General features: G+C 41.4%; 1 protein-coding gene across 2 annotated transcripts in view; it reads left to right on the top strand.

Annotated features, from left to right (window-relative positions):
* Positions 1–20,777, top strand: part of ARHGEF26 (Rho guanine nucleotide exchange factor 26) — a 118,696-nt gene that overhangs the window by 4,326 nt on the left and 93,593 nt on the right. For both annotated transcript variants that reach the window (XM_019805375.2, XM_002924706.4), the window contains one exon: positions 2,533–2,678. In XM_019805375.2, the coding sequence (XP_019660934.2) occupies positions 2,533–2,678 (146 nt within the window). The remainder of the gene's footprint in view (positions 1–2,532; positions 2,679–20,777) is intronic.

The following is a 20,777-nucleotide window of genomic DNA, read 5'->3' as shown; positions in this document are numbered from 1 at the left end:
GCAGATAGGACAGATAACTGGTTCTTAGTCCAGTTTGCTTCCTCTTGGACCACTTTATGACCACGAAGTGAACAGAGCGTCTGCCTAAGATGTGTTTAGAGAAATGTTTTGCATCTTCTCGAGTATGACATTGATTCTGGGACCTCTGTCTCAAAGGGTTAGAAATGTTGAGCTTCTTTTTTCAGTCAGAGAACACAACTTTTTTATAGTTCTATGTTTCCTTTTACATGGAGCTGTTTCTATGCGCTTTCTTGTCTCTTCTCAAATATGATGGCCTAGAAATTGTTCCCACATGAGGAATACCGAATTCTTACAGTTAATGACTAACAAGAATGTACCTCAGTTTCAGGTGCAGTAGAGTGGTGTGAACCTCTCATGGTGGAGCCAGGGACTTGGGTTCCTCTCCTACTGCTTCTGTTCATCAGTTGAATGACACTGAGCAAGCATCTTAACCTCACCAAGCCTTAGTTTCATCATGTATGAGAGGAGGCTGATAATACTATTATTGCCTGTGTTACTGTGAGAACGAATGAGGAATCTTATCAACAGTGTATGCATATGTTTTGTGTCAACCACTAACTGCTTTAAAGAGCGCTACAGAGGTGTGGTAACCGAGCCTTTACCCTCACTGTCGTTTTTGCATATGTTAAACAATCAGAGAACAGTAAAATCTTGCACTGAGTCCAGTATTAGTTTAGTCATGGTGCCTATAGAACATACAGCAGTTGGTAAGAGAGGAGGCAGACGTTTGCCAGCTTCAGTAGGTAGGAAAGGTATGGCAAGCTCAGCGTGTCCCAAACCAAATTCAGAGTCTTTCCCTCTGAACCTGAATCTCTCTGGGTGTTGCTGTCTCCTGCTGTGCCGTTGTTAGTTGGGACCTGTGGCCCTGGGAAGCATCCTACCGCCTCCTTTTCTCTGACCCCTCCCATCTCCACTCCATCCCCAACAGCCCAAATGTCCATTCTCCCAGCACCCTAATGAGTCTCCTACGCAGTCAGTATTTTGCTCCAACAATAGAATCCAATCTTTCCTTTCCATGGATTCCCACTGCAATAAGAATAAAATACAGCCTTTGCAGTGTGAAAGAAGTTCAGTTGTTTTGTAGTTGGGATAAAATCTAGTTAACGTTGCCTGCAAACCTCTGCTTGACTGAGACTGTCTGGCTCATTTCCCAGACTCACCTTGCACCTTTGTCCACTAGACACCCATGCTCTACACGTGGACTTTTCCCTTGTTCTTCTGAGGTCTTACGTTTCTTCTTGCCTCAGGGCTTTTGTATATGCTTTCTCCTTTATCTCTGTAGCTTCCCAGCTTTCAGATCGTAGATTTTTCTTAGTAACACCCACCTGACCCCCAGACTGGGTCATGCCCTGCTGAGAGGCTGTTCTCAGAGCACCTGTATATACATTGTTCAGCTTATAGGTATGTTTATGTATAAGACTATTGTGTCCTCAACCCAACAATGACTTGCCTTCTCACTTGTAGTGAAAACCAGAGTCCTTTCAATGGCATTGAGGAAAGGGCCTACGTGATCTGCCTCCTATTCATCCCCAGGCCCCATCTCGTAAGCTTTCTCCCTTTCCTTAGCCCATTTCAGCCATATAGGCCTCCTTGCTGATCTTTGTACGTGTAGACGTACGAAACAGACTCCTGTCCCAGGACCTTTGTCCTTGCTCTTCCCTCTGATGGTATGTTCTTTCCCCAGCTGTAGGGTGGCTTGCTTTCTCACCTCTTTCAGGTCTTTGCTTAAATGTCATCTTGGTGAAGCCTCCCCAAACCACCCTATTTAACAAATACATACCCCTTTGTAACGCTCCCCTCCTTTCCCTGTTTTATTTTTCTCCATGACACTTACCAGCATTTGACATACCCCAAAAGTTACTTGTTTATTTATTGTCATTCCCTGCTCACTCTGATGTCCACTCTATGAAGATCGAGATTTTTATCTTTTTTGTTCATTATTGTATCCCTAGTGCCTAGCAGTTGTTGGCATCTAGTAGGCATTTTCCAAATATCAGTTGAATGAATAAATGAACGAGTGACTTGGACTGTTTTCTCTTCCTATTTTTAGCTCATGAGGGCATAGGAAGTGTCTTTTATTTTCCATTTAGTCTCAGCCCTTGGCACATTGTAGATATACAATAAATGTTTGTTAAATAGGTAAATGAATGGTGATGGACTTTGAAGGAAAAGAAGGGTATGAATTCGGTTTAACCCCCCCCGAAAAAAAAAAAAAACAGTGATTTAAGAGGCATAGCTATCCTCCATGAGTGGTGGAAGAGATGTGGAAACTTTGCTTCAGTGGGGATTTCACACATGGATCCCTCCCTTTCCCCTGCATGAATTTGAGACAGAGCTCTGTGAGTGAGAAAATCACTTTACGGTAATTATTCTTCAGTGACAAAATCCATTTGCTTCTTTGTTGTTTATTAAACTGGGGACCAAACGTTGTATAAATCTGGATGTTTGTTTAGAATAAGTAGCATAATGATGGGGGCAATTAGTGATGTGTAGGGTTTGTATTTCTTGCAGAAAATGCTGTCCTGTATCAGAACTACAAAGAAAAGGCTCTTGACATTGACTCTGATGAAGAGTCGGAGCCCAAAGAACAGAAGTCAGATGAAAAAATTGTGATTCACCACAAGCCACTGAGGTCCACGTGGAGCCAGCTCTCTGCGGTAAGTGTTTACCTTTAGCTTTCCGATCTGTGGGCGTGAAAAAACCAAGTTGTGGAAATTGGGTTTGGATATGGTTTTAATTTTTTCTGCCAGTGATCCTGTAACCTGAAAGAGAAAGACTCTTCTTTTTAGTTTGTGAAATATTTCTTGAAACTCTTCAGACGCTAGTGAGAACGTTGATTTTGATACTTCTGATCAGGAAAATTAGGTTTTGATAAAATAGGGTACCTTGACACTGATACCAAGCTTTTTCTGCTTGGTATGTTTTCTTATTTTTTACATAGTGTATATGCAGAGACAACTTAATCTATCCTGAACTTTATCATAATTATGGCTATATATACAAATACGTGTGTGTGTGTGTATCTATGCACAATAGGGAGTTGATGACAGTTCTTCCTTGGAAATTTCATTTGATTTAGACACATTTATATGTTCTTGCAGTTGATTAATGGGTGGCATTCTGTTCCATTTCCCTCTGTGCATCTTTTGTGTGAGCACGTCTGACACTTATGTTGTATTGATGAGTAATTTCTCCTCTCTGCATCAAACATCTTTTGTTTATAACTATAATTTCTCTTCCTCCTGGCTTAACAAATGTCGCAGTGTGCTGCTTAGTTTACTTGATATGAGTTTGGGCACAGCATCTGTGGGCATCCGATGCATTACCAAGTAGAAAGGAATTCCCATGGCTGGCTTGGGTGGTGGGAGCATTGCATCAAAAACAAGCCAGTACACCTCTGTGAGTCCCTTAGGCAACATGGGAGCAGAAGCAATTCCCTCTCAAGCTGAAATGGGCATTGTTCAGAGTCCGGAATCTCACATTCAGGGGACACGCCGGCATAAGAAAAGAAGTTGTGTATGTTGGAGCTCAGGAACAGGCCATGGGAATAGATATATGGTGATGATGGGAATGACTTCTGGTCACGTTCTGCCTCCCTTCTTCTACTTTCTGTTGGAATTCAGAATTCTAGAAACGGAGCCCTTTCTCCCTGTCTCTCTTCCAACCCCGAATTCTGTTCTAAGGAGAATTTATTCATTTCCAGTGCTTCCAAGGTATGGCATCCTTTGTATATGTCACAGGCTAAAATACCTATAGGGCAGGGCGAGCAGCATTACAGGGGATGCTGGTGAGTGTGGAGGTTGAGGCCTGGTGGGGATTATGGTGAACAGGCCCGATACGACCTCAGCAGCCGCCACTTAGCTCACACCAGCCCACTGGTGACGGATCTTCTGACATTTAGAGAAGAGAATGCAGCAATCCAGATATTTATGAGTATTATCCCAATTCAGGTGTTAGAAAAATGATGTGTGAGACCAACAAAATATTTACGGGGCAGTCTTGTCTCCTATGCTAACAGTTTGGAACTTCTGTGATCTTTCTCTATGATTTTTGCCTGTGCTCAGGTGGTAACACCTATCCGCAGAACTGATGTATTCATAGCCTTATACCCTGATCTAATGATCTCATGATATTATAACCCAAAGCACATATGTGAAAAAACTGATTGCAAGGCCCATGGAGGCTATGTTGGTTCTAAATGGCTGTCATTCATTCTGTTGTTGGTGTGGACCATTTGGTAGAGGATATTTGAAAAGAAAGCTGTGGGTTTTTTGAGTTCTTCCTCCGTGGCAACAGCTGCATTTGTTAGCACGGGCCTGAACCTTGCCGCTGTTCTCTGAGCGCTAAACAGCAATGTGTACTAATGTGTCACTTAAACTCTGATCCTACCTAGCTTGAGTGCTGAAAAACAAGCTGCCATACTTAGGCCTCCTAAAGTTTGGCTTTCAGCTAGATTAACAAATGCACATTAAAATAATACTATATATCGTTCAGTACAACTGCAAATGTGGGCATGCATTTCATTTGGCAAAGGATCAATGTACCCATGTGCCTTTTGTTAACAAGATTGCTATCAAAAGACTGGTGATAAAATGTAAAACTATAAAGTGGGCTCTAACTTCAGTGTGTGTTATCTTGGGTTTTAGTGCTCCCAGGAGGCTTGTGTGTATTTATTGTGTTGCTTGGTAATTACATTTAATCAAAGCCGCATTGGACTTTGCCACCTCCCATTCTTAAGACACCAGCCTGCATTTTCTTTGTGTGTTTGTGTGTCCTTTTCACTTTTAAAATGTTTTACTTTAGTGTTCTTTTTTTTTTTTTGGGCTGCAACATGCAGAAAAACTTAAAAATAAGTATGTGTAATAGATTTCTGGGTACCTGCCACCCACATTGAACAAATGGTAATATTTTAACATATTTACTGCAGATCTCCCTTTTTTTAAGGCAGATCCAGTTAACCACTCTCCTCTCCAGTATTTTTCTCCTTTCTGCCGTCCCAAAATAATCACTGTCCTGAAGTTCTCCTCTGTACTTCCCATGTGGGTTTTCTATCCACTAAAAAGATGCAAGCAGCTCTGGCTTTTAAGAAAGTAGATATTTCAATGCAAAAAGTGGTCATTACTTTTTTAGAAGCCTCCAGTTGTTAAGTCCAAGTTGCAGTTAGGACCCTAAAAAGAGGAAGCTTTGTGAATTATGAACAATGTCAGGATGTCTCTGTAGGGATGTGCCCCTCCATTTCTCTGTCTGACCTCTTGCCCCAATCCTTCCTTGTAGAGGGGCTGCAGCGGTTAGTGCGGGCCTCAGAAACATCTGTTCTTTCCATGCTTACCTTCAGTGTGCCACATTAATAGGGTAGCCCCCCCATCTAATCATGCATATATCACTTTAATACAAAACTCTTCTTTGAGTATGGTCTTGATCCCAGAAAGAGAGTAGGACAGGGGGTTTTCTGTGTGTGAGGATTTGTGCGAGCACACAACGTGCATTAGCTGTTGTTCGTTGTTTTATTTTCTTAAACCTCTTTGCTGCAAACACCTGCCTGCCTCCTGGGATGATGAAACTTTTCTTATCAGTTGACTGTAAGAAGCATTCAGTATGCAAAAGGCTTTTGCACAGTGCAGCGGTTTGCAGTCATTTATGGTTGTTGCATAGGTCTTTAAGCCTTCAGTCTATAGACTGAACGTCGTCTTAGTGTGCTTGTTTGTATGTCTCCTTCGGTTCCATTGAACAATTGCACGGGTGGCAGGTGTCCCCACTTACATTGTTGGGGACAGGGTTAACTGTAGTGTTGTGGTCTAATAATAAGGGATAATTAGAACTGTTGAGACATTAAGTTGGGCTTCAATAGAAGGGAAAGTCTAGCTGCCACAGACTTCTCTCGTCAGATTAATAAGTGAATGGTGATGTACTTGGCGATGTGCCTCTGCCAGCAGGGTCTCCGTGCAGTAGCAGCTGTCGTCCTGTAGTCAGGACATTCCTGGGCTCCTTAGTATCGTAAGACAGTGACAGGCTTACTCTTCATTCCCTTGATTGTCGAAGGAGGTAGAGCTCTTCAAGTCGATACAAAGTAGGTTGGTAGGTGTAGGATGTCTTCATTCCAGGGAATATAACTTTGTGCTGCTTTTCAGGCCTGGGAGAACACTAATATATGAGAAATAATTTAAAATCATATGGTTCCCAGATTTGAGGCTTTGAACTTGGAAAGTCGCCTTTGATTTCTAGAGATCGGTGCCCAGAGACCAAGAACCTGTTACACACAGGTCAGTTGCCCAGTGACTCACCCAAAAGGGCAGCGTGAGGACAAAGCCAACGGTTCTTGGACCTCTGGGAAGAACCTGTGGTTTTTGAAGAAAAATATCAGTATTATTAGTTGGGGATAGAACACCAAGTCCTGTTACAGTGACTGCCAGGTGTGTAGCCATTCGAGTCCCGGATGCAAAGGGAGCTTCAGGATTTCCCTAAAGTTCATCCTTTAATGGGATTCTGGAAGCATTTGCAGCATTACAGAAAATAAAAGATAAATCTTGACTGCAGTCTTTTTGTTTTTGCTCATAACCACGCCTCCCTGTCCCAAGATCATGTACTGAGAAATGATGGTTGTGAAACCAGTGTTTGTTTTGTCAAGATCAGTGACAACACTGAAGCCGCAATCACCACCCATGCCCTGACCCCATTTATTTGCCATGGGGTGTGTTTGTGTCATTTCTATCACCTTGACATGCCGGGTACCTTTGAAAAGGGTGTTTAGGCTCCGGAGGCAAAAACAAGCACGCGGGCAAATTTCCCGCTGGGATTCAGCACCTAATATAGTCATCCTCTGCTCTGCTCTTCCTTTGCCCTTGCTGACAGGGGGCTTTATCAGTCACCTTAAATCATTTCGAGTATCTCCTCAGTTTGTTCAAAAATTTTAGACTCCGTGGTTAGGAACCGGCTTTTCTGTTTTCATCAGAGTATTCCTTCAGCTGTGTGTAGTGGGGCTAAGGATTTAATGGGCGATCTGATGTTGGGACCTCAGTCTCTGAGTCCTGGCTCCAGTCCTCAAGCACACATCGTTTGCCTCTGGACAACTCTCTGGAACTGCCAAATGAGAAAGGACGATTTGAAAAATGGCAATTTTATATAAATATAATTTCATCCATATATATAACAGGCACTTGGGAGACTTAGTAGTTTGATCGGATGAGACTTACTCTTTTAGAATTTACACCATGTTTATTGTGCAAGACCTACTGTTTTCTACTAAAAACCAGAGCTTAACAGATGTAATAAACCTGAATATCATCCTGTTTGCAGAAAAGGCTTAATGCATTTAGAGGTCATAGAAAAATGCATTCTTTTTCCTTAAATTTTCACACTTGTCTGAATTAATTTTCAGTTGTTCAGTGATTTACTCCTTAAAATAATCTCTTCAGTCATATAATTTTCCATTCATGTTTTGCAACATTGCAGTCTCATAAAATTGTCTTTTACCTTAGATGGTGATTAATGCCTTTTACCATATCTTTTGTGTTTAAAAAAATAGAAAAAAAAAGAAACATGCTCATTTTTCATGCCTGGCTTGCTTTTAGCACTCGTAGTGGAAACAGTCAGGGCTTTAGATATATACTTGTCTACACTTTTAAATTGGACAGTGGGTCTCCTGGAATGTTTGTATCTTTATAAACAGAAAGAGGGATCCATGTGCCTACACCTCAGATGCACGCAGAAATTCTATTCTAGCCAAGAGGGCTGGAGCTGGGGGCCTGCTTAGCTCAGCCAGAGACTGGCCTCTATCTGCTCCTGCCATTTCAGTACAATTAGATTATGGCATTCTTTTAACATTTTTGTAAATTAATTTTGATTTATATAAGCAACACATAATACGTTCTCCATGTAAAAAAAAAATAAACATTTCAGGTAAGACTAAAATCGCTTTTGTCATATCTGTAATCCCAGTCTTTTTCCCCTTCTCTATAGGAATGCTATTCTCAATTTGGTAACGTTCTTCTCAAAATCCACGTGTATACATTTAAGGGAAATATAAAGATTGCATATGTTTACTTATATATATACTCTGCAGCTTTTAAAATTTGCTTTTTTTTCTGAACGATGTGTCTTATAAATCATTTCATGTCTACACATGATCTTCAGTGCTCTTCTAGCTTCTGCATTATTCTGTAGAATGGATATCTGTTTTGACTCTTCTCCTTGGAAAGATTATACATGCTTTGAGAATGTAATAAAAACTTTGAGGCATGGATCTTTAGAAAAATGCACACACAAGTTTATATGCAAATATTTGTTTATAATTTTTTTCTGTTTTTTTTAATTTCAGTTTGAGGGCTTTTCTCTTTTCTCTTCTCTTCTCTTCTCTTCTCTTCTCTTCTCTTCTCTTCTCTTCTCTTCTCTTCTCTTCTCTTCTCTTCTCTTCCTTTTTACTTTATCTCCAAATACTGGGAACGCCTTACTGGAGCTCTCTGTGTATTTTTTTTTAAGATTTTATTTATTTTCAGAGAGAGAGAGAGCATGGGGGGAGGAGCAGAGGGAGAGGGACAACCAGACTCCTCACTGAGCGCAGAGCCTGATGCAGGGCTATATCTCATGACCCTGAGATCCTGACCTGAGCCGAAAATCAAGAGCGGACGCTCAACCGACTGAACCAATCAGGTGCCCTTGGAGCTCTCTATGTATTAAGTATCGCTTCCATGCTGTTCATATCGCCTTTAGAAATTTTCCTTTTTCTGAATTATAGCAGACTTGGAACTTGAGCTGTATAACCCTTTCTGAAGAATATATATATATATTGAAGAAAAAACTGTTCCAGCTGGAGCTGAGTAATGAAAGGGCAATTGAATAGTAGATATGCCAGTGTTTATGTTCTTGATTCTCCCGAGAGAACAATAGGGTGTGAAATGTGGGTATGTGTGCGCCATGCCCCTAGGGAGGCAGAGCGCAAGAGACAGGTGCTCCACGAAAGTGGGAGGAGATGAGCACAGGGATATTAAATTTTGATTGGCATAACTACAAAAAGACATTTCAGTCAGAAACCTAGACTTGGGCCTCAATACAAAGAGGGTCTTATTATTTTATCGAGCAGAAAACCAACCAGAGAGATTGATGACTGATTCCTTCATTCATCTCGTCTTCATGGCGAGCCTGCTCTGTGCTAGACACTGGGAGATAGAGCAAAACAGACTCCACCTTGTTTTCATTTCCTTACAGACACCCTTCCTGGTGAGACAAATATCAAATAATCCCACAAATAAATGACAGAATTACAGCTGTATTAATGCCATGAAGGACATGTTTGTGCTGCTCTGAGATCCTACTGGGGGAGGGCACCTGTCTGGGCAGGGTGCTGTCAACCGATAGATGGTGGCAAAGGGAGAGACAAGAGCCGCCATCAGTGGCATGTCAAGACAGGTGTCTGGGTGAAGTTGGTGGTGGGGGACAGGGACAGAATTGAGGAGTCCCAGGCAGAGAAACTGTGCTGTATGTAGACCCTCTGGGGTAATGGTAAGTAAGAGAAGTTAAAATAAAATAGGTGCAGGTGGAACTTCTTGCTGTACTTGGTGGGCACTTCCTCACTCCTCCCATCTCCAAATGTGGGAGGCTCCCTAGGCTCGCTCCATCTTTGGGCCGCTAATCTGCACTTGCTTGGTGATCTCATCCAATTTGGTGGATTTAAATACATCCTATACTCTGATGACTTCCAAGTTTCTATCTCTAGATCAGACCTTTGCCTGAGTTTTCAGATAAGGATATCCAGATTCTTTTCTGATATAATTGGCATCTCAAAGTTAACCTGTCCAAAAGTTTACTTCTGTTAATTCTCTTCTCTCTCACCCAGACCTGCTTTTCAAACAATGTATATTTTTTTCTAAGCAAATAACCATTCCATCTTTCTCGTTGCCAAGGCCAAAAACCTTGGAGTCACTCCTCACTCTTCTCTTTCTCCCATAACATCTTCCAATTCGGTGCAAAGCCAATTTCTTGCCTTTACCTTCAGAAATGGATTGTCCCCACTGCTTCCCAACTCAACTTCTGTATCTCCTGGGGTCCCTTTACATCTCCTCTCTGTGTAACAGCATATAATTATATTGTTTATTTGTGCTGGTGTTAAAAATACAATGAGATACTGTCTCTTCATTCTGATCCCTCAGGTGTTCTTGCCTCCACTTAGAGTAAAGGCCAAGCCTTACAGTGGCCAGTGAGGCTGTGTGATCTGGCCTGATTCCCTTTCTGGACTCATCTCCTGCTTCCTCCTGCATCTTGCTCATTGCTCAGTCACAGTGATGTTCCTAGAATACAGGGTGTACTCTGCCCCAGGGCCTTTGCATTTATGGTCTGCCCAGCTTACAGTAGCTCTTCCTCCAGAGAGCCACATGGTTTTCTCCCTCACCTTCTCCCTAGCACCCCTTTAACATTTCTTATCCTCTTCATGATACTTACTTCTCTCACATACTTTGTGATTTACTTTTTTGATTAATTGTTCATCTACTCTGCTGGAATAAAAGCTGCACATAAAGGCAGAGGTTTTTGTCCGTTTTGTTTCCTGCTATTTCCCTAGCACATGAAATAACGCCTGACTTATAGTGCGTTTGCAGTAACTATTGGATGAGTTTATTAATGAGTGTATAAATAAATGAATATAAATGCAGAAATCTAATCTCATAAGTGAAAATAGTAGAAAGTTACTCAGCAGCAAAAACAGCAAGGAAGTTTACTATTTAGGGACCATTTGGGGGATGTTTTAAGTTTTTATTAAAAAAAATTCTTGATTGTTGGTTGGCTACATCCTGGATTTAATACATGTCTTCGATACATTGGGGAAATTGGCATCTTCATAGTTTAAAACTATGTTAGCCCATGGTAGGTTTTGGCTACTGTGAAATCAAATTCAATGGCAACCTAATTTTTCACTTGGTATTTCTTTTGGGGAGGTAAATGGGTGTATTCAAGAATGATAGCATTCTGTAGGAATATAGTACAAGTTGGTAAAAGGAGGGAAGACTCATTTACTTTGAGGAGTTCTAATGACTGTGCGAAAGGCTCTATATTGCTGAGTTTAGGATTGTGGGAATCATCTATCAGATTCTTGTATTTACCCTCTCAATCTTAACATGTGCCCTTGTGGCATCTTCTCCTTTAGTCCAATGATGGGACTGTTCTTCGAGGCCCCATCCACAGAGTGATTTGTCTCCATGAAGAGTCGAGAAGTTGTTACTATAAAAATTATTCTTGAATCTTTCTATACTGAACTTGTGTTTAAAAATTTGTTTCTCAAATTTTGTTGATTTATCCAGAGTACTGATAGCCTGTTGATTTTCTACTTTAGTCTGTGCTCGAATGTCTTAAGATTATCATGGCATTCATTATTTGAAGAGGTAAAGACTACAGAGCCAACGGATTGCTTCTACAGAAGAATTAGTGTTGCCAGTGAAAGGAAATTGCAGATTATTTTCCCTTTTGGTGTGGGAGATAAACACTGCCACCCATCCAACTGAAATAACACAAAAATGGAGTGGTTCCCATTTTGAAGTGGCAGGAAACTGCTTCAGGTAACGATATGCAAAGGAGTAGGGTTGTTCGCTCAAGTGACACCAGGGAGCCCCTATATCCTCGTGGGTTCAAGGTCTCAGTAGGAGCAAGCAGTGCAGTGGCTGACTTTCAGGATAGCTGTAGCTCAGGGACCCGGCGTTGAATCATTATGATATTAATCTGTGGACATGCAGTCAAATTATTGACCAAATATTTGCAGAGGACGTACTGTGCACCAGGGGTTGTACTAGGTGATTTCACTACATTTTATGTAGTCTTTAGGACAGTGGCAGGAGGGCAGTACTATTTCTCTACCTTGTATCAAGGCAGCTGAGACTATGAGATGTTAAATATGGTTACTCTCCAGCTATGTTTGGTAGGGTTTTGAGATTACCTAGAACGGAGCCTTGGGCTCTGGAAGAGCAGGAAGTATATTTCTCTCTGGTACTTGGCCGATAATGTGTCTCAGCAACTATCTGCATGGTGGCTCTCTTCTTGACACGAACTCATTTTCCCTTTTTTCTGTGTGTGTCTTTTCTCCCGAGAGCTCTTGCACACACTCCCGCTTCTGAGTTCTTGTACGTTTTCCTGTCAGCTTCCGTATATAACTACGCAGTTCAGTTTCTTGAGAGAGAATCCTGTCGGATCAGAGCAGCTCAGCACTTTCCCCCACTTAATAGGCCACTTAACCATTTTTTGTTGTTTGGCCAGGTGCCTAACTAGCTCTATTCCAATCAGCTTTGGCCTTCATGATGTATTGTGGTGTGAAATGTGACCACCTCGGGTTGTTGATTTTGTGGAGGCCTGAGTAGAAAAGCGTTCCTTGTAGGGGGTCTGTGAGACTGTTCAGCAACATGACTGACATATCTAGTGTAAATTTACACATGGTGGAGTCGATGTTGCAAAGACGATTATATCAGAGGCTTAGCAAATGAGAAATACGTTTTACCTTGTAGTCGTGTGTGTGTGTGTGTGTGTGTGTGTGTATCTCAAACAAAAGTTAGAAGTTACCCTTAATACTTGCATTACACTATATTTCTGCCTTTTCTGTTTTGCTACATTTAAATAGATGTTGAAATTCATGGACTTTATTGTGTCATTCACTTGTAGTTTGAAAAACTGGTGTCTGATTCAGAAATTCATGGGTATTACACTGCATCGTGGTGAATGTGGCAAACAAAGCAAGCCTGAATCCCAGTACCTGCGCCGTAGGAACTTAGAAGCTGGTGCAGAAGACGATAGAAGTGAAACAGCTAAATGGTGGTTCTGAAAGAATGTAGGGCACGGTGCCAAAATGAATGACACAAAGAGAAATCAGAGAGAGCCATAAAGGTCAAGGAAGCTTTCTCGAGAGAGGATGACTAAAACTAGGTGGGCAGAAGAGTAGGAAATAAAAGCAGTGGAAGTCTGAGATATGGCTTGAGTGAAGTTTGATGTATAGGTCAATGGAAGGACAGCAGTGGTAAGTCTTGCCAGTGTCTCAGATCTCCTCCATACGATAAGATAATCCCTGCCCGATGAAACCATTGCATGCTTTGTACATCTAAGGTACATCTAATGTTCTCTTTCTTACCCAGTTTTCCAGAACAGGTTTTGCTCAGGTTAGATCTTTATTGCAAATCTAGGAGATTAACTTTATTGTCAGTGTTGTTTTAAGTAACTGGTTTGGAGTTGATCATTCCTCTCCATTTGCCGCTTGACAAAAACACCAAATAAAAATGAAATAGCCACTGAGATGTTGGCACCACTTGCACAAACAGGAGTCCTCCTCTCCTGCCAGAGGGGCACCTCAGCCCCCTTCTGCCCTCGTCAGCCCTTGCTGACTCAGGCCTTCACTGAGTCTGCGGTGCCGTGCTCTGTTACCCCGACGCGAGCCCAGTGCTCGTCACTGTCACACCTGCACACGTGCTCGGCCTCACACTCACTTTCTTCACTGCCTCAGAAGCCACTGTGTGGTTCGGGCTTGACTGAAATCTTGCTTTCTCGTTGCCTCCCTTTCCCTTAGCTACTTTACTTCTTTTACCTGCTGGTGGTCACCTGCCATGCCACTAACTTTCCTTGTGGGCAGCAACAAGGAAATGCAGGTATTACTGGCATCCTTAAACAATTCCATGTGTTTGCCCTGCTTGCTTTATTCCTGTCTTGAGAAAGGACTTTGAAACCTATTTTAGTTTTTATTAAAAATGAGGCTTTGATTACAAAGCCAAGATATGTTTACTATGCAAAAATAAAAAATTACCAATAGACAAAAAGAAGAATATAAAAATTAGTTGAAATCTCTCCCTCTCCCCATCACTGTTGACATTTTGGTATAGAAATTTTCAGACATTTTGTGTGTGTGTGTGTGTGTGTGTGTGTATACGTATAGAATTTTTTTAAACAAAAATTCAATAATATAATATTGTCTTGTTACCCATATTTTCCCTTTAACGGTGTTGTAAATACATCTTTTCATGTCATTAAACCTGCTGTTTTGTAACACATTTTTTTTCTTTTTTACCCTGTTGTGAAATGACTTCTCATGTCATTAAACTTTCTTCCATAAGAATCTTTTTAAAGCCCATATTGTATTTCATCAAATAAGTGGATGTTTGTTTCTTTTACCCAACTCCGTATTATTAGTCATCGACTTGTTTTTCAGTTTCCAATTTAAAATTCAAAATAGAAAGGTGATTAAGTCCTTTTAAAACAATCTTTTTGACTTACAGACAGGTTCTCCTTATTACAACATTAAACACACCAGTTAAGACTGGAATCTGCTTTGATTTGACCTCCATTCCCAATCCTTTCGCCTGTTAGCCACTATTAACACTGCTCTCAGTATTTTATGAAGTGTTCCACTTTTTAAAACTGCTCATCCTTTATTAAATACTTGTAGAGAACTGTCCGTCACTTCTAAAACCAGTTTCCTTTTCATCCTTTCTGTTCTGTGTCATTAGCTTTTCATGCCTTTCCTAACTTCATTTTCTTCTCTTAATTGTTGATAGAGAAAGGAGAGCTGTTTCTCTTGCTTATCTGGGGGCTAGGGGGTGACTACATTGGAGTCTGGGCTCAGTAGCCCCACAGGGGAATGAGGCCAGTAGGAGCCACAAGTGAAAGAGAGGAATGTGTTTAGCAGGAGTAATGTCAGGACTAATGAATGGGTTAAATTGCCAGGGCACCCCACTGACAGCTTAGCTTTCACAGGCGCAGAAGCTGGGAACCCAGGGGGAGATGAAGTGTCTGGGGCATTCAGGAGGAGGACCATAGTTTAGGGGAACAAGAGCTGCAGATCACAACTCCCAGGAATTCACAAGTGTGAGAAGGCAGTTGTGCCGGGTTGGTTAAGAGCTCACAGCCTCTGGAAGGTGAGCAGGCCGGCCTGGGTTTGAATCCTAGTTTAACTACTTAGTAGGGCTAATGATTTAACTTTTCTGTGACTCTGTGTTTTATCTGTGAGACAGGGATAGTGTTTTAAGTAACTGATTGGTTTGGAGCCAGTTGGAGTTGCCGGGTTGTTAACAGGTTCTGCTGCATGGTAAGCATTTGATGCAGCGATAGTTTGAGAAATAAATAAATAAAGGACCTCAAGAACTCTGAATCTGGAATTGGCTAGTATGGGTAGCTAGCTAGTAAGGGCTGGTTGCAATGAAGTAAGGCATGCTTATCTTCTAAATTGTATTTTTAATTACCTGTCTGCTTGTGGTTTGTACTTTCAGCCTCATATCTGTATTGAAATAATTTGGGTTCATTCAGGAATCCTGGCTCTGTCTGTAGAAGGTGATGCAGGCCACAGAGGAGCAAAAGCCTCAAGCCCTGGCCTGCCTTATCTGAGTTTGCCATTGATTTTGCAGATCTGAGATTACCTCCAGGAGGCCAAGAGTGCTGGCTGCTTCTTAAGATCCAAGAACTTTGGCGAGAATTACAGAATTATTACTGTAGATCAAAGAGGAGATCCGTTTTTTGAACAAACAAATTAGGGGGTCCCTGGCACGTTAGTTGACATATTTTTAAAATGATTTTATTAAATGGGCCGTTGTCTTGTACCTCTCCATTTTTAAAAAACGGTATTTTATCTATTTACCCACCCCCTCCTGAAAGTGTGACGCTGTCCTCCTCCTGATCTCGTTTATCTGATCTTTGGTGACACAGATCTCTGATCCTTTAGACTCGTGTCCTATGGCAGCTCGTAGCTTAGGTGGAGTGATCTCTCAGGATCTTTCGCCGTGGATGAGGTGGGCCTTCAGAGAGCCTACAGGCCTGGTTACAAGGACACTGTTTCTGGATCCTGGCAGATTTTTCATTTTAGGGACTTGAAACATACTCTCGGAGAGCGGCTGTTCCCATGTTATTTACAGTGAAAGAACTCTAGCTCATTTGTAATTCAGGGGCTATGTGGGTTATGTTAAGTCTATAGAAGACCTGGGAGTGATTGTGTCCCATGGTATAATTTTACTTGGCCATTCATTCCCTTAGCACTTTTGAACTCTTGAGAACAAAAAGCCTATGAATAGGGAATCGCCAACAAGCGTGAATAACCAGCTGATTTTCAGCAAGTGGGTAAACTCTGTCAAGTTTAAAGGTCTTAGCTCAAATTGAATATCCCAGTGCATTAGTGCTTTATGAAGCCACAGGGATTATAAATATCTGATCTAATTTTTAACTAGCTATATTTCTGAGCCTTTTTGGATGGCCAGTCATTTGAGGCCCTCCCATTCTGGTTTCCCTAGCTGGTAGGGAAACACGGAAGGAATGTGCCAGCCATCTGATCTAGAAACAGTAACTCATGGAGGGCCTGAAAATATACCTCATGGAAAATGACCATCTGGTCAGCTGAGAGACTGGTGTTATTAACGTCAGCTCCCTCTGCAGACAGAGGACTGGCTCTATTCTGTAGATAGAAATGTCAGTACCGGGACTCTCTTTGGCCCTAGAGAATCATATTGGCTTATAACCTATTCCAGTCGGTGAAATCAAAGGCCAAGGAATATCAACAAAGTTTAGGATGTCCTGACACAGTTCTCCACAAGGTGAAAAATCCCCGTAACTGTGCTGAATGCAGGAATGGAATTAACTTCCAGGTTCTTCTATTCCCTCATAGGGTAGTTGTCTAGAAAGCTCAGACTTGCAAGGTATCAAGAAGGAGCCAAGCATGAATTTTAGATGGAGTAGCTAATAATTAACTTTTGGCTTTATACTTGAGGGAGTTTACCCTTTTATCAATTTCAAAAATTTTAGGTCTAACTAGACAATATCGTATGCATAGATGAAGTATCTTACACTGTTCTTTATTAGTTTTAGCCAATTGTCAATTTCCATACCATTTGAATATACAAAATATATCTGTTACAAAGATCATGAGTGAAGAGTTTCAATACTGATTACTGCAGTACATGTATACATAAACATAGAATCTGTAATGATGAATGTAAAAACTATTGTAACCGTGAGTTCTCTGCATTCACTGTCTTGATAAGCCACATATATGTTTATATTTTTAAACTTATGTTAAAACTGTAGATGTGGGCTCAGTTCTCGGTTTTATTGGAGTTAATTTTTATCCACTTAAAACGTTGAAGATAACGACATGCATCATACTTTCTCCTTAGAGTCTAGAATCTGCCATGGTAGGATTTGAACACTTTTGTGAATTGGTTAGATTATACAAAATCAAGAACCCCAAACTGAATCCAGTTCTTAGTGTTTCATTAAACTACATTTGCAGCTCCACTTAGTGATGACATAGTTAAATAAAAAATTTAAATCAGCAAGGTATAAGAAAGCTCAGGTGAAGTCAGAAGAGACCGTTAGAGGTGTGTTGCTTTGGCTGTCTGTGTGTTCCCAGTTGTACTCAGCCAGAGTTACCAATATGAAATATCGGTTCTTAAAATATAGAAGGAGGGGCGCCTGGGTGGCACAGTCGTTAAATGTCTGCTTTTGGCTCAGGGCGTGATCCCGTCGTTCTGGGATCGAGCCCCACATCAGGCTTCTCTGCTAAGAGCCTGTTTCTTCCTCTCCCACTCCCCCTGCTTGTGTTCCCTCTCTCGCTGGCTGTCTCTCTCTGTCAAAATAAATGAATAAAATCTTAAAAAAAAAATAAAATATAGAAGGAGCCTGTACAATTTTAATTTTTTTCATTTAGGTAGCAAATAGGAATCAGGTGTTAGAAGCTGCTGTACTACTTTTTTTTTTTCTTTTCCACACATGGAAATAAGAGGAACTTGAAACAGCATGATAAACTTGATAATATTCCAGATTCTCTTAGCAAAAACGTGCAAACTGCAAAAAGCAGGTCAATTTTAAAACTATAGGTATAAACATATGCTTTTCACACATTTTTTTTCTTGGGAAAAAAAAAAGCCTAAGCCTTCCAGTGAGTTAAGTTTACTGATAAGGTTTGCTGTTTTTGAATTAGAGAATTTCTAGAGATATTTACTTTTTTTTTTTTTTTTTTTTTGAGAGAGAGTCCACAAGGGAGGGGGAGGGTGCAGAGAGAGAATCTTAAGCAACCTTCAAGCTCAGCACACAGCCCAACGTGGGGCTGGATCTCACGACCCTGAGATCATAACCTGAACTGAAATCAAGAGCTGGATGCTTAACCAACTAAGCCACCCAGGTTGCCCTTAGAGGTATTTTCTGTTAAAAACTTGATGCACATTCTTCTTTTTTCCCTTCCTTTTCCACCCTCCATCCCTCCTTTCCTTCCTTGTTTTTTTCTGATTGATATTTCACTCCGGTGTGTTCATTCTACCCTAATATTCTGTTCTCTGCCTTTTCACCAGTCTCCATGGGGGCCCTCTCTTTCTTTGGTTTCATTTCTCCAAACTGCTCAGTCTCTGAAAGCATCTGGCCTGTTCATGACCTCCTCCATCCAGGCCCCTGCTCCCAGGTACTACTTAATTTTGAGTTGAATGTGGAAAGAAGTCTCAGGTGGACATCATGATTCCTCTTGGCTCAGGAGGGGGAAGCTGTCCAGCCTGCCCTGTACAGGGGACAGAAGGGCCAAGAGAGAAGGACAGGCGCTGGAGCCATGGCCTGGCAGCCAGCTAGGAGGGGCTGGTGGGTCATAACTGTCCGTAGCAAAATTTGAGGCTCCTCTAGTGGGCTGCACTTCAGTTTTCTTAGTTACGATCCAAGAATGCTCCCTGGAATCTTTTTCTTTTCTGTCTCAGTAGTTTTATATGGGTTGCTGGGTTCTTACTGATGACTTTTTGGTTAAAGGAGTATTTTATCGTTGTTTGTATTAGTATTAATGAAATATGATAATTCTGGGAGTGAGCGCTTTGCCTTTTTCAAAACTACTTTTTTTCCCCCTCAAAAGAGAAACTATTTTGTCTGGGGATTTTTTTTTCTTCTTAATGGGATAAAGTACTCTTAATCCCTCAGTAAACTAGCTGTCACCTGTGTAGGCCTCTAAGTCCACATGGTTCATTCTCTTTCCCTTAAGATTTCTGGGTCTGAACTCATTAGTAGTTCTGGATGACAAGGCCAGTGCGTGGAAATTCTTGCTGGTGATCTCACCTGCAGAAATTGTGGGCATGGCGCCTGGATATCGATCTGCCAGGGCTGTGTGTCAGGAAGGAAATCCTGTGAAATTCCTGCTCCGGGTTAACCAAACGGGAGTAGTGCTGACCAGTTTCATTCTTCTCGCTGGTCTCCTCCCTTATTAAAATGGATGAAGAAGCCTTTTTAGCCGTGAATTCTTGCTGACAGGCTGACCCCGGGTCAGGATGGTGGGTAAGGCTAAGAACATTCCACAATATGGGTGGATGAAAAAGAACATATGGAGACTTGATACAGGCCTGGCATTAGAAGGAGTTTTAGTAATGATTGCCCAAACCTAGAAATGGGGTGCCTCTCACAGAGAGCAGGGGTCCCTCAACCACCTGGGGCACCTGAGTGGTACAGTTGGTTGGGGGTCTGACTCCTGGTTTCAGCTCAGGTCATAGTCTCAGGGTCATGGGATCGGGCCCTGCATGGGGCTCTGCTCTCAGTGTGCAGTCTGCTTAGGACTCTCTCTCCTTCTGCCTCTGTCCTTGCTCCCTCTCTCTCTCTCTCTCTCAAATAAACAAATCTTAAAAAAAAAGAGAGAGATTGAGATTATGAGCTCTGGAGTTAGACAGACATGGATGCAGATCTGGCCCTTGCTACCTGTTAGCTGTGTGGTCTCAGATCTTAAGCCTCACTTGTTATCCCCACCTGATTCAGGGATAAGGCTAGTATTGACTTTCGTGAGTTTTTAGGAGGATTCAATGGGAAAGGGCGTATAAAATGCTTACCACACATCCAGGCATGCAGGAAATGTTCAGTAAATGATCACTGATTTTACCACTGATTTAGGACTTTTTCTACACTACTGCATTACTTTCTATCCTCTTCCAAAAGTCAGGTTAGAGACCGTAACATGTGTCTTCATTTCCATGACAGCACAATGTAGGGCACTATGCGCCCGAGGTCCTCACACTAAGGTTTACACCACTGGGGATTCATGAAGACCATGCAAAGTGGACAGGGATCATTTTAAGGATACCATTTTTGATCTTTACGTTCCAGGTATCCTCCTTTCTAAAACTGAGACTCCGGTTGCTCAGTGTTACCCCAGGGTTTTTTCTGATCTCCTCTCTCACAGTTGCCCTTTCTGCAATTTTACTAAAAGTGTCCCTCCTACCCATCTCAAATCTTAGTGTTGCTTTGTTCCAAGTGTCAAACCACTGGGGTACAAGATATGGGGGGTCAATTTAAAATATTGGCTTCAGTGAAGCTTTTTTTAATGAAGCCACTATAACCCCTCCCCTACCTTACTAAGAGTTGCATTCTCAGTAAAATTTACTTTTTGGGCCTGATGTATTAAAATCAGAAGTTATTGTGTTATTTTGGTCATAGGTTATTAATGATATTGTGGTGATTATATAATCCAGAAGAGTCTCTTTTATATTTAAAGCTCAATGATCACAGGAAATTTTAGAAAATTAAATTGAAAAATGTATTTTTGCATCAAAGTATGCTAGGGTGATTAATAAGATACCCTACCACACAGAATTACATTAGGAAATTTTTGGGGAAAATTGACATAAAAATGTGACTTTTAAGGAGAAAGAAGAATAATCTCCAGCTGTTATAGGAAGCGTATTTATTTTTAAATGGAGGATGGTGGATATCAAACTGCTGTGCTTTTTACAGATGTTTGAAGACCTGTATTAAAATTTTTTTTTTTAAAGATTTTATTTATTTATTCGACAGAGATAGAGACAGCCAGC

Source organism: Ailuropoda melanoleuca, chromosome 1, assembly GCF_002007445.2.
Source record: "Ailuropoda melanoleuca isolate Jingjing chromosome 1, ASM200744v2, whole genome shotgun sequence".
NCBI lineage: Eukaryota > Metazoa > Chordata > Mammalia > Carnivora > Ursidae > Ailuropoda > Ailuropoda melanoleuca.
This window is presented reverse-complemented; position numbering and strand designations above follow the sequence as displayed.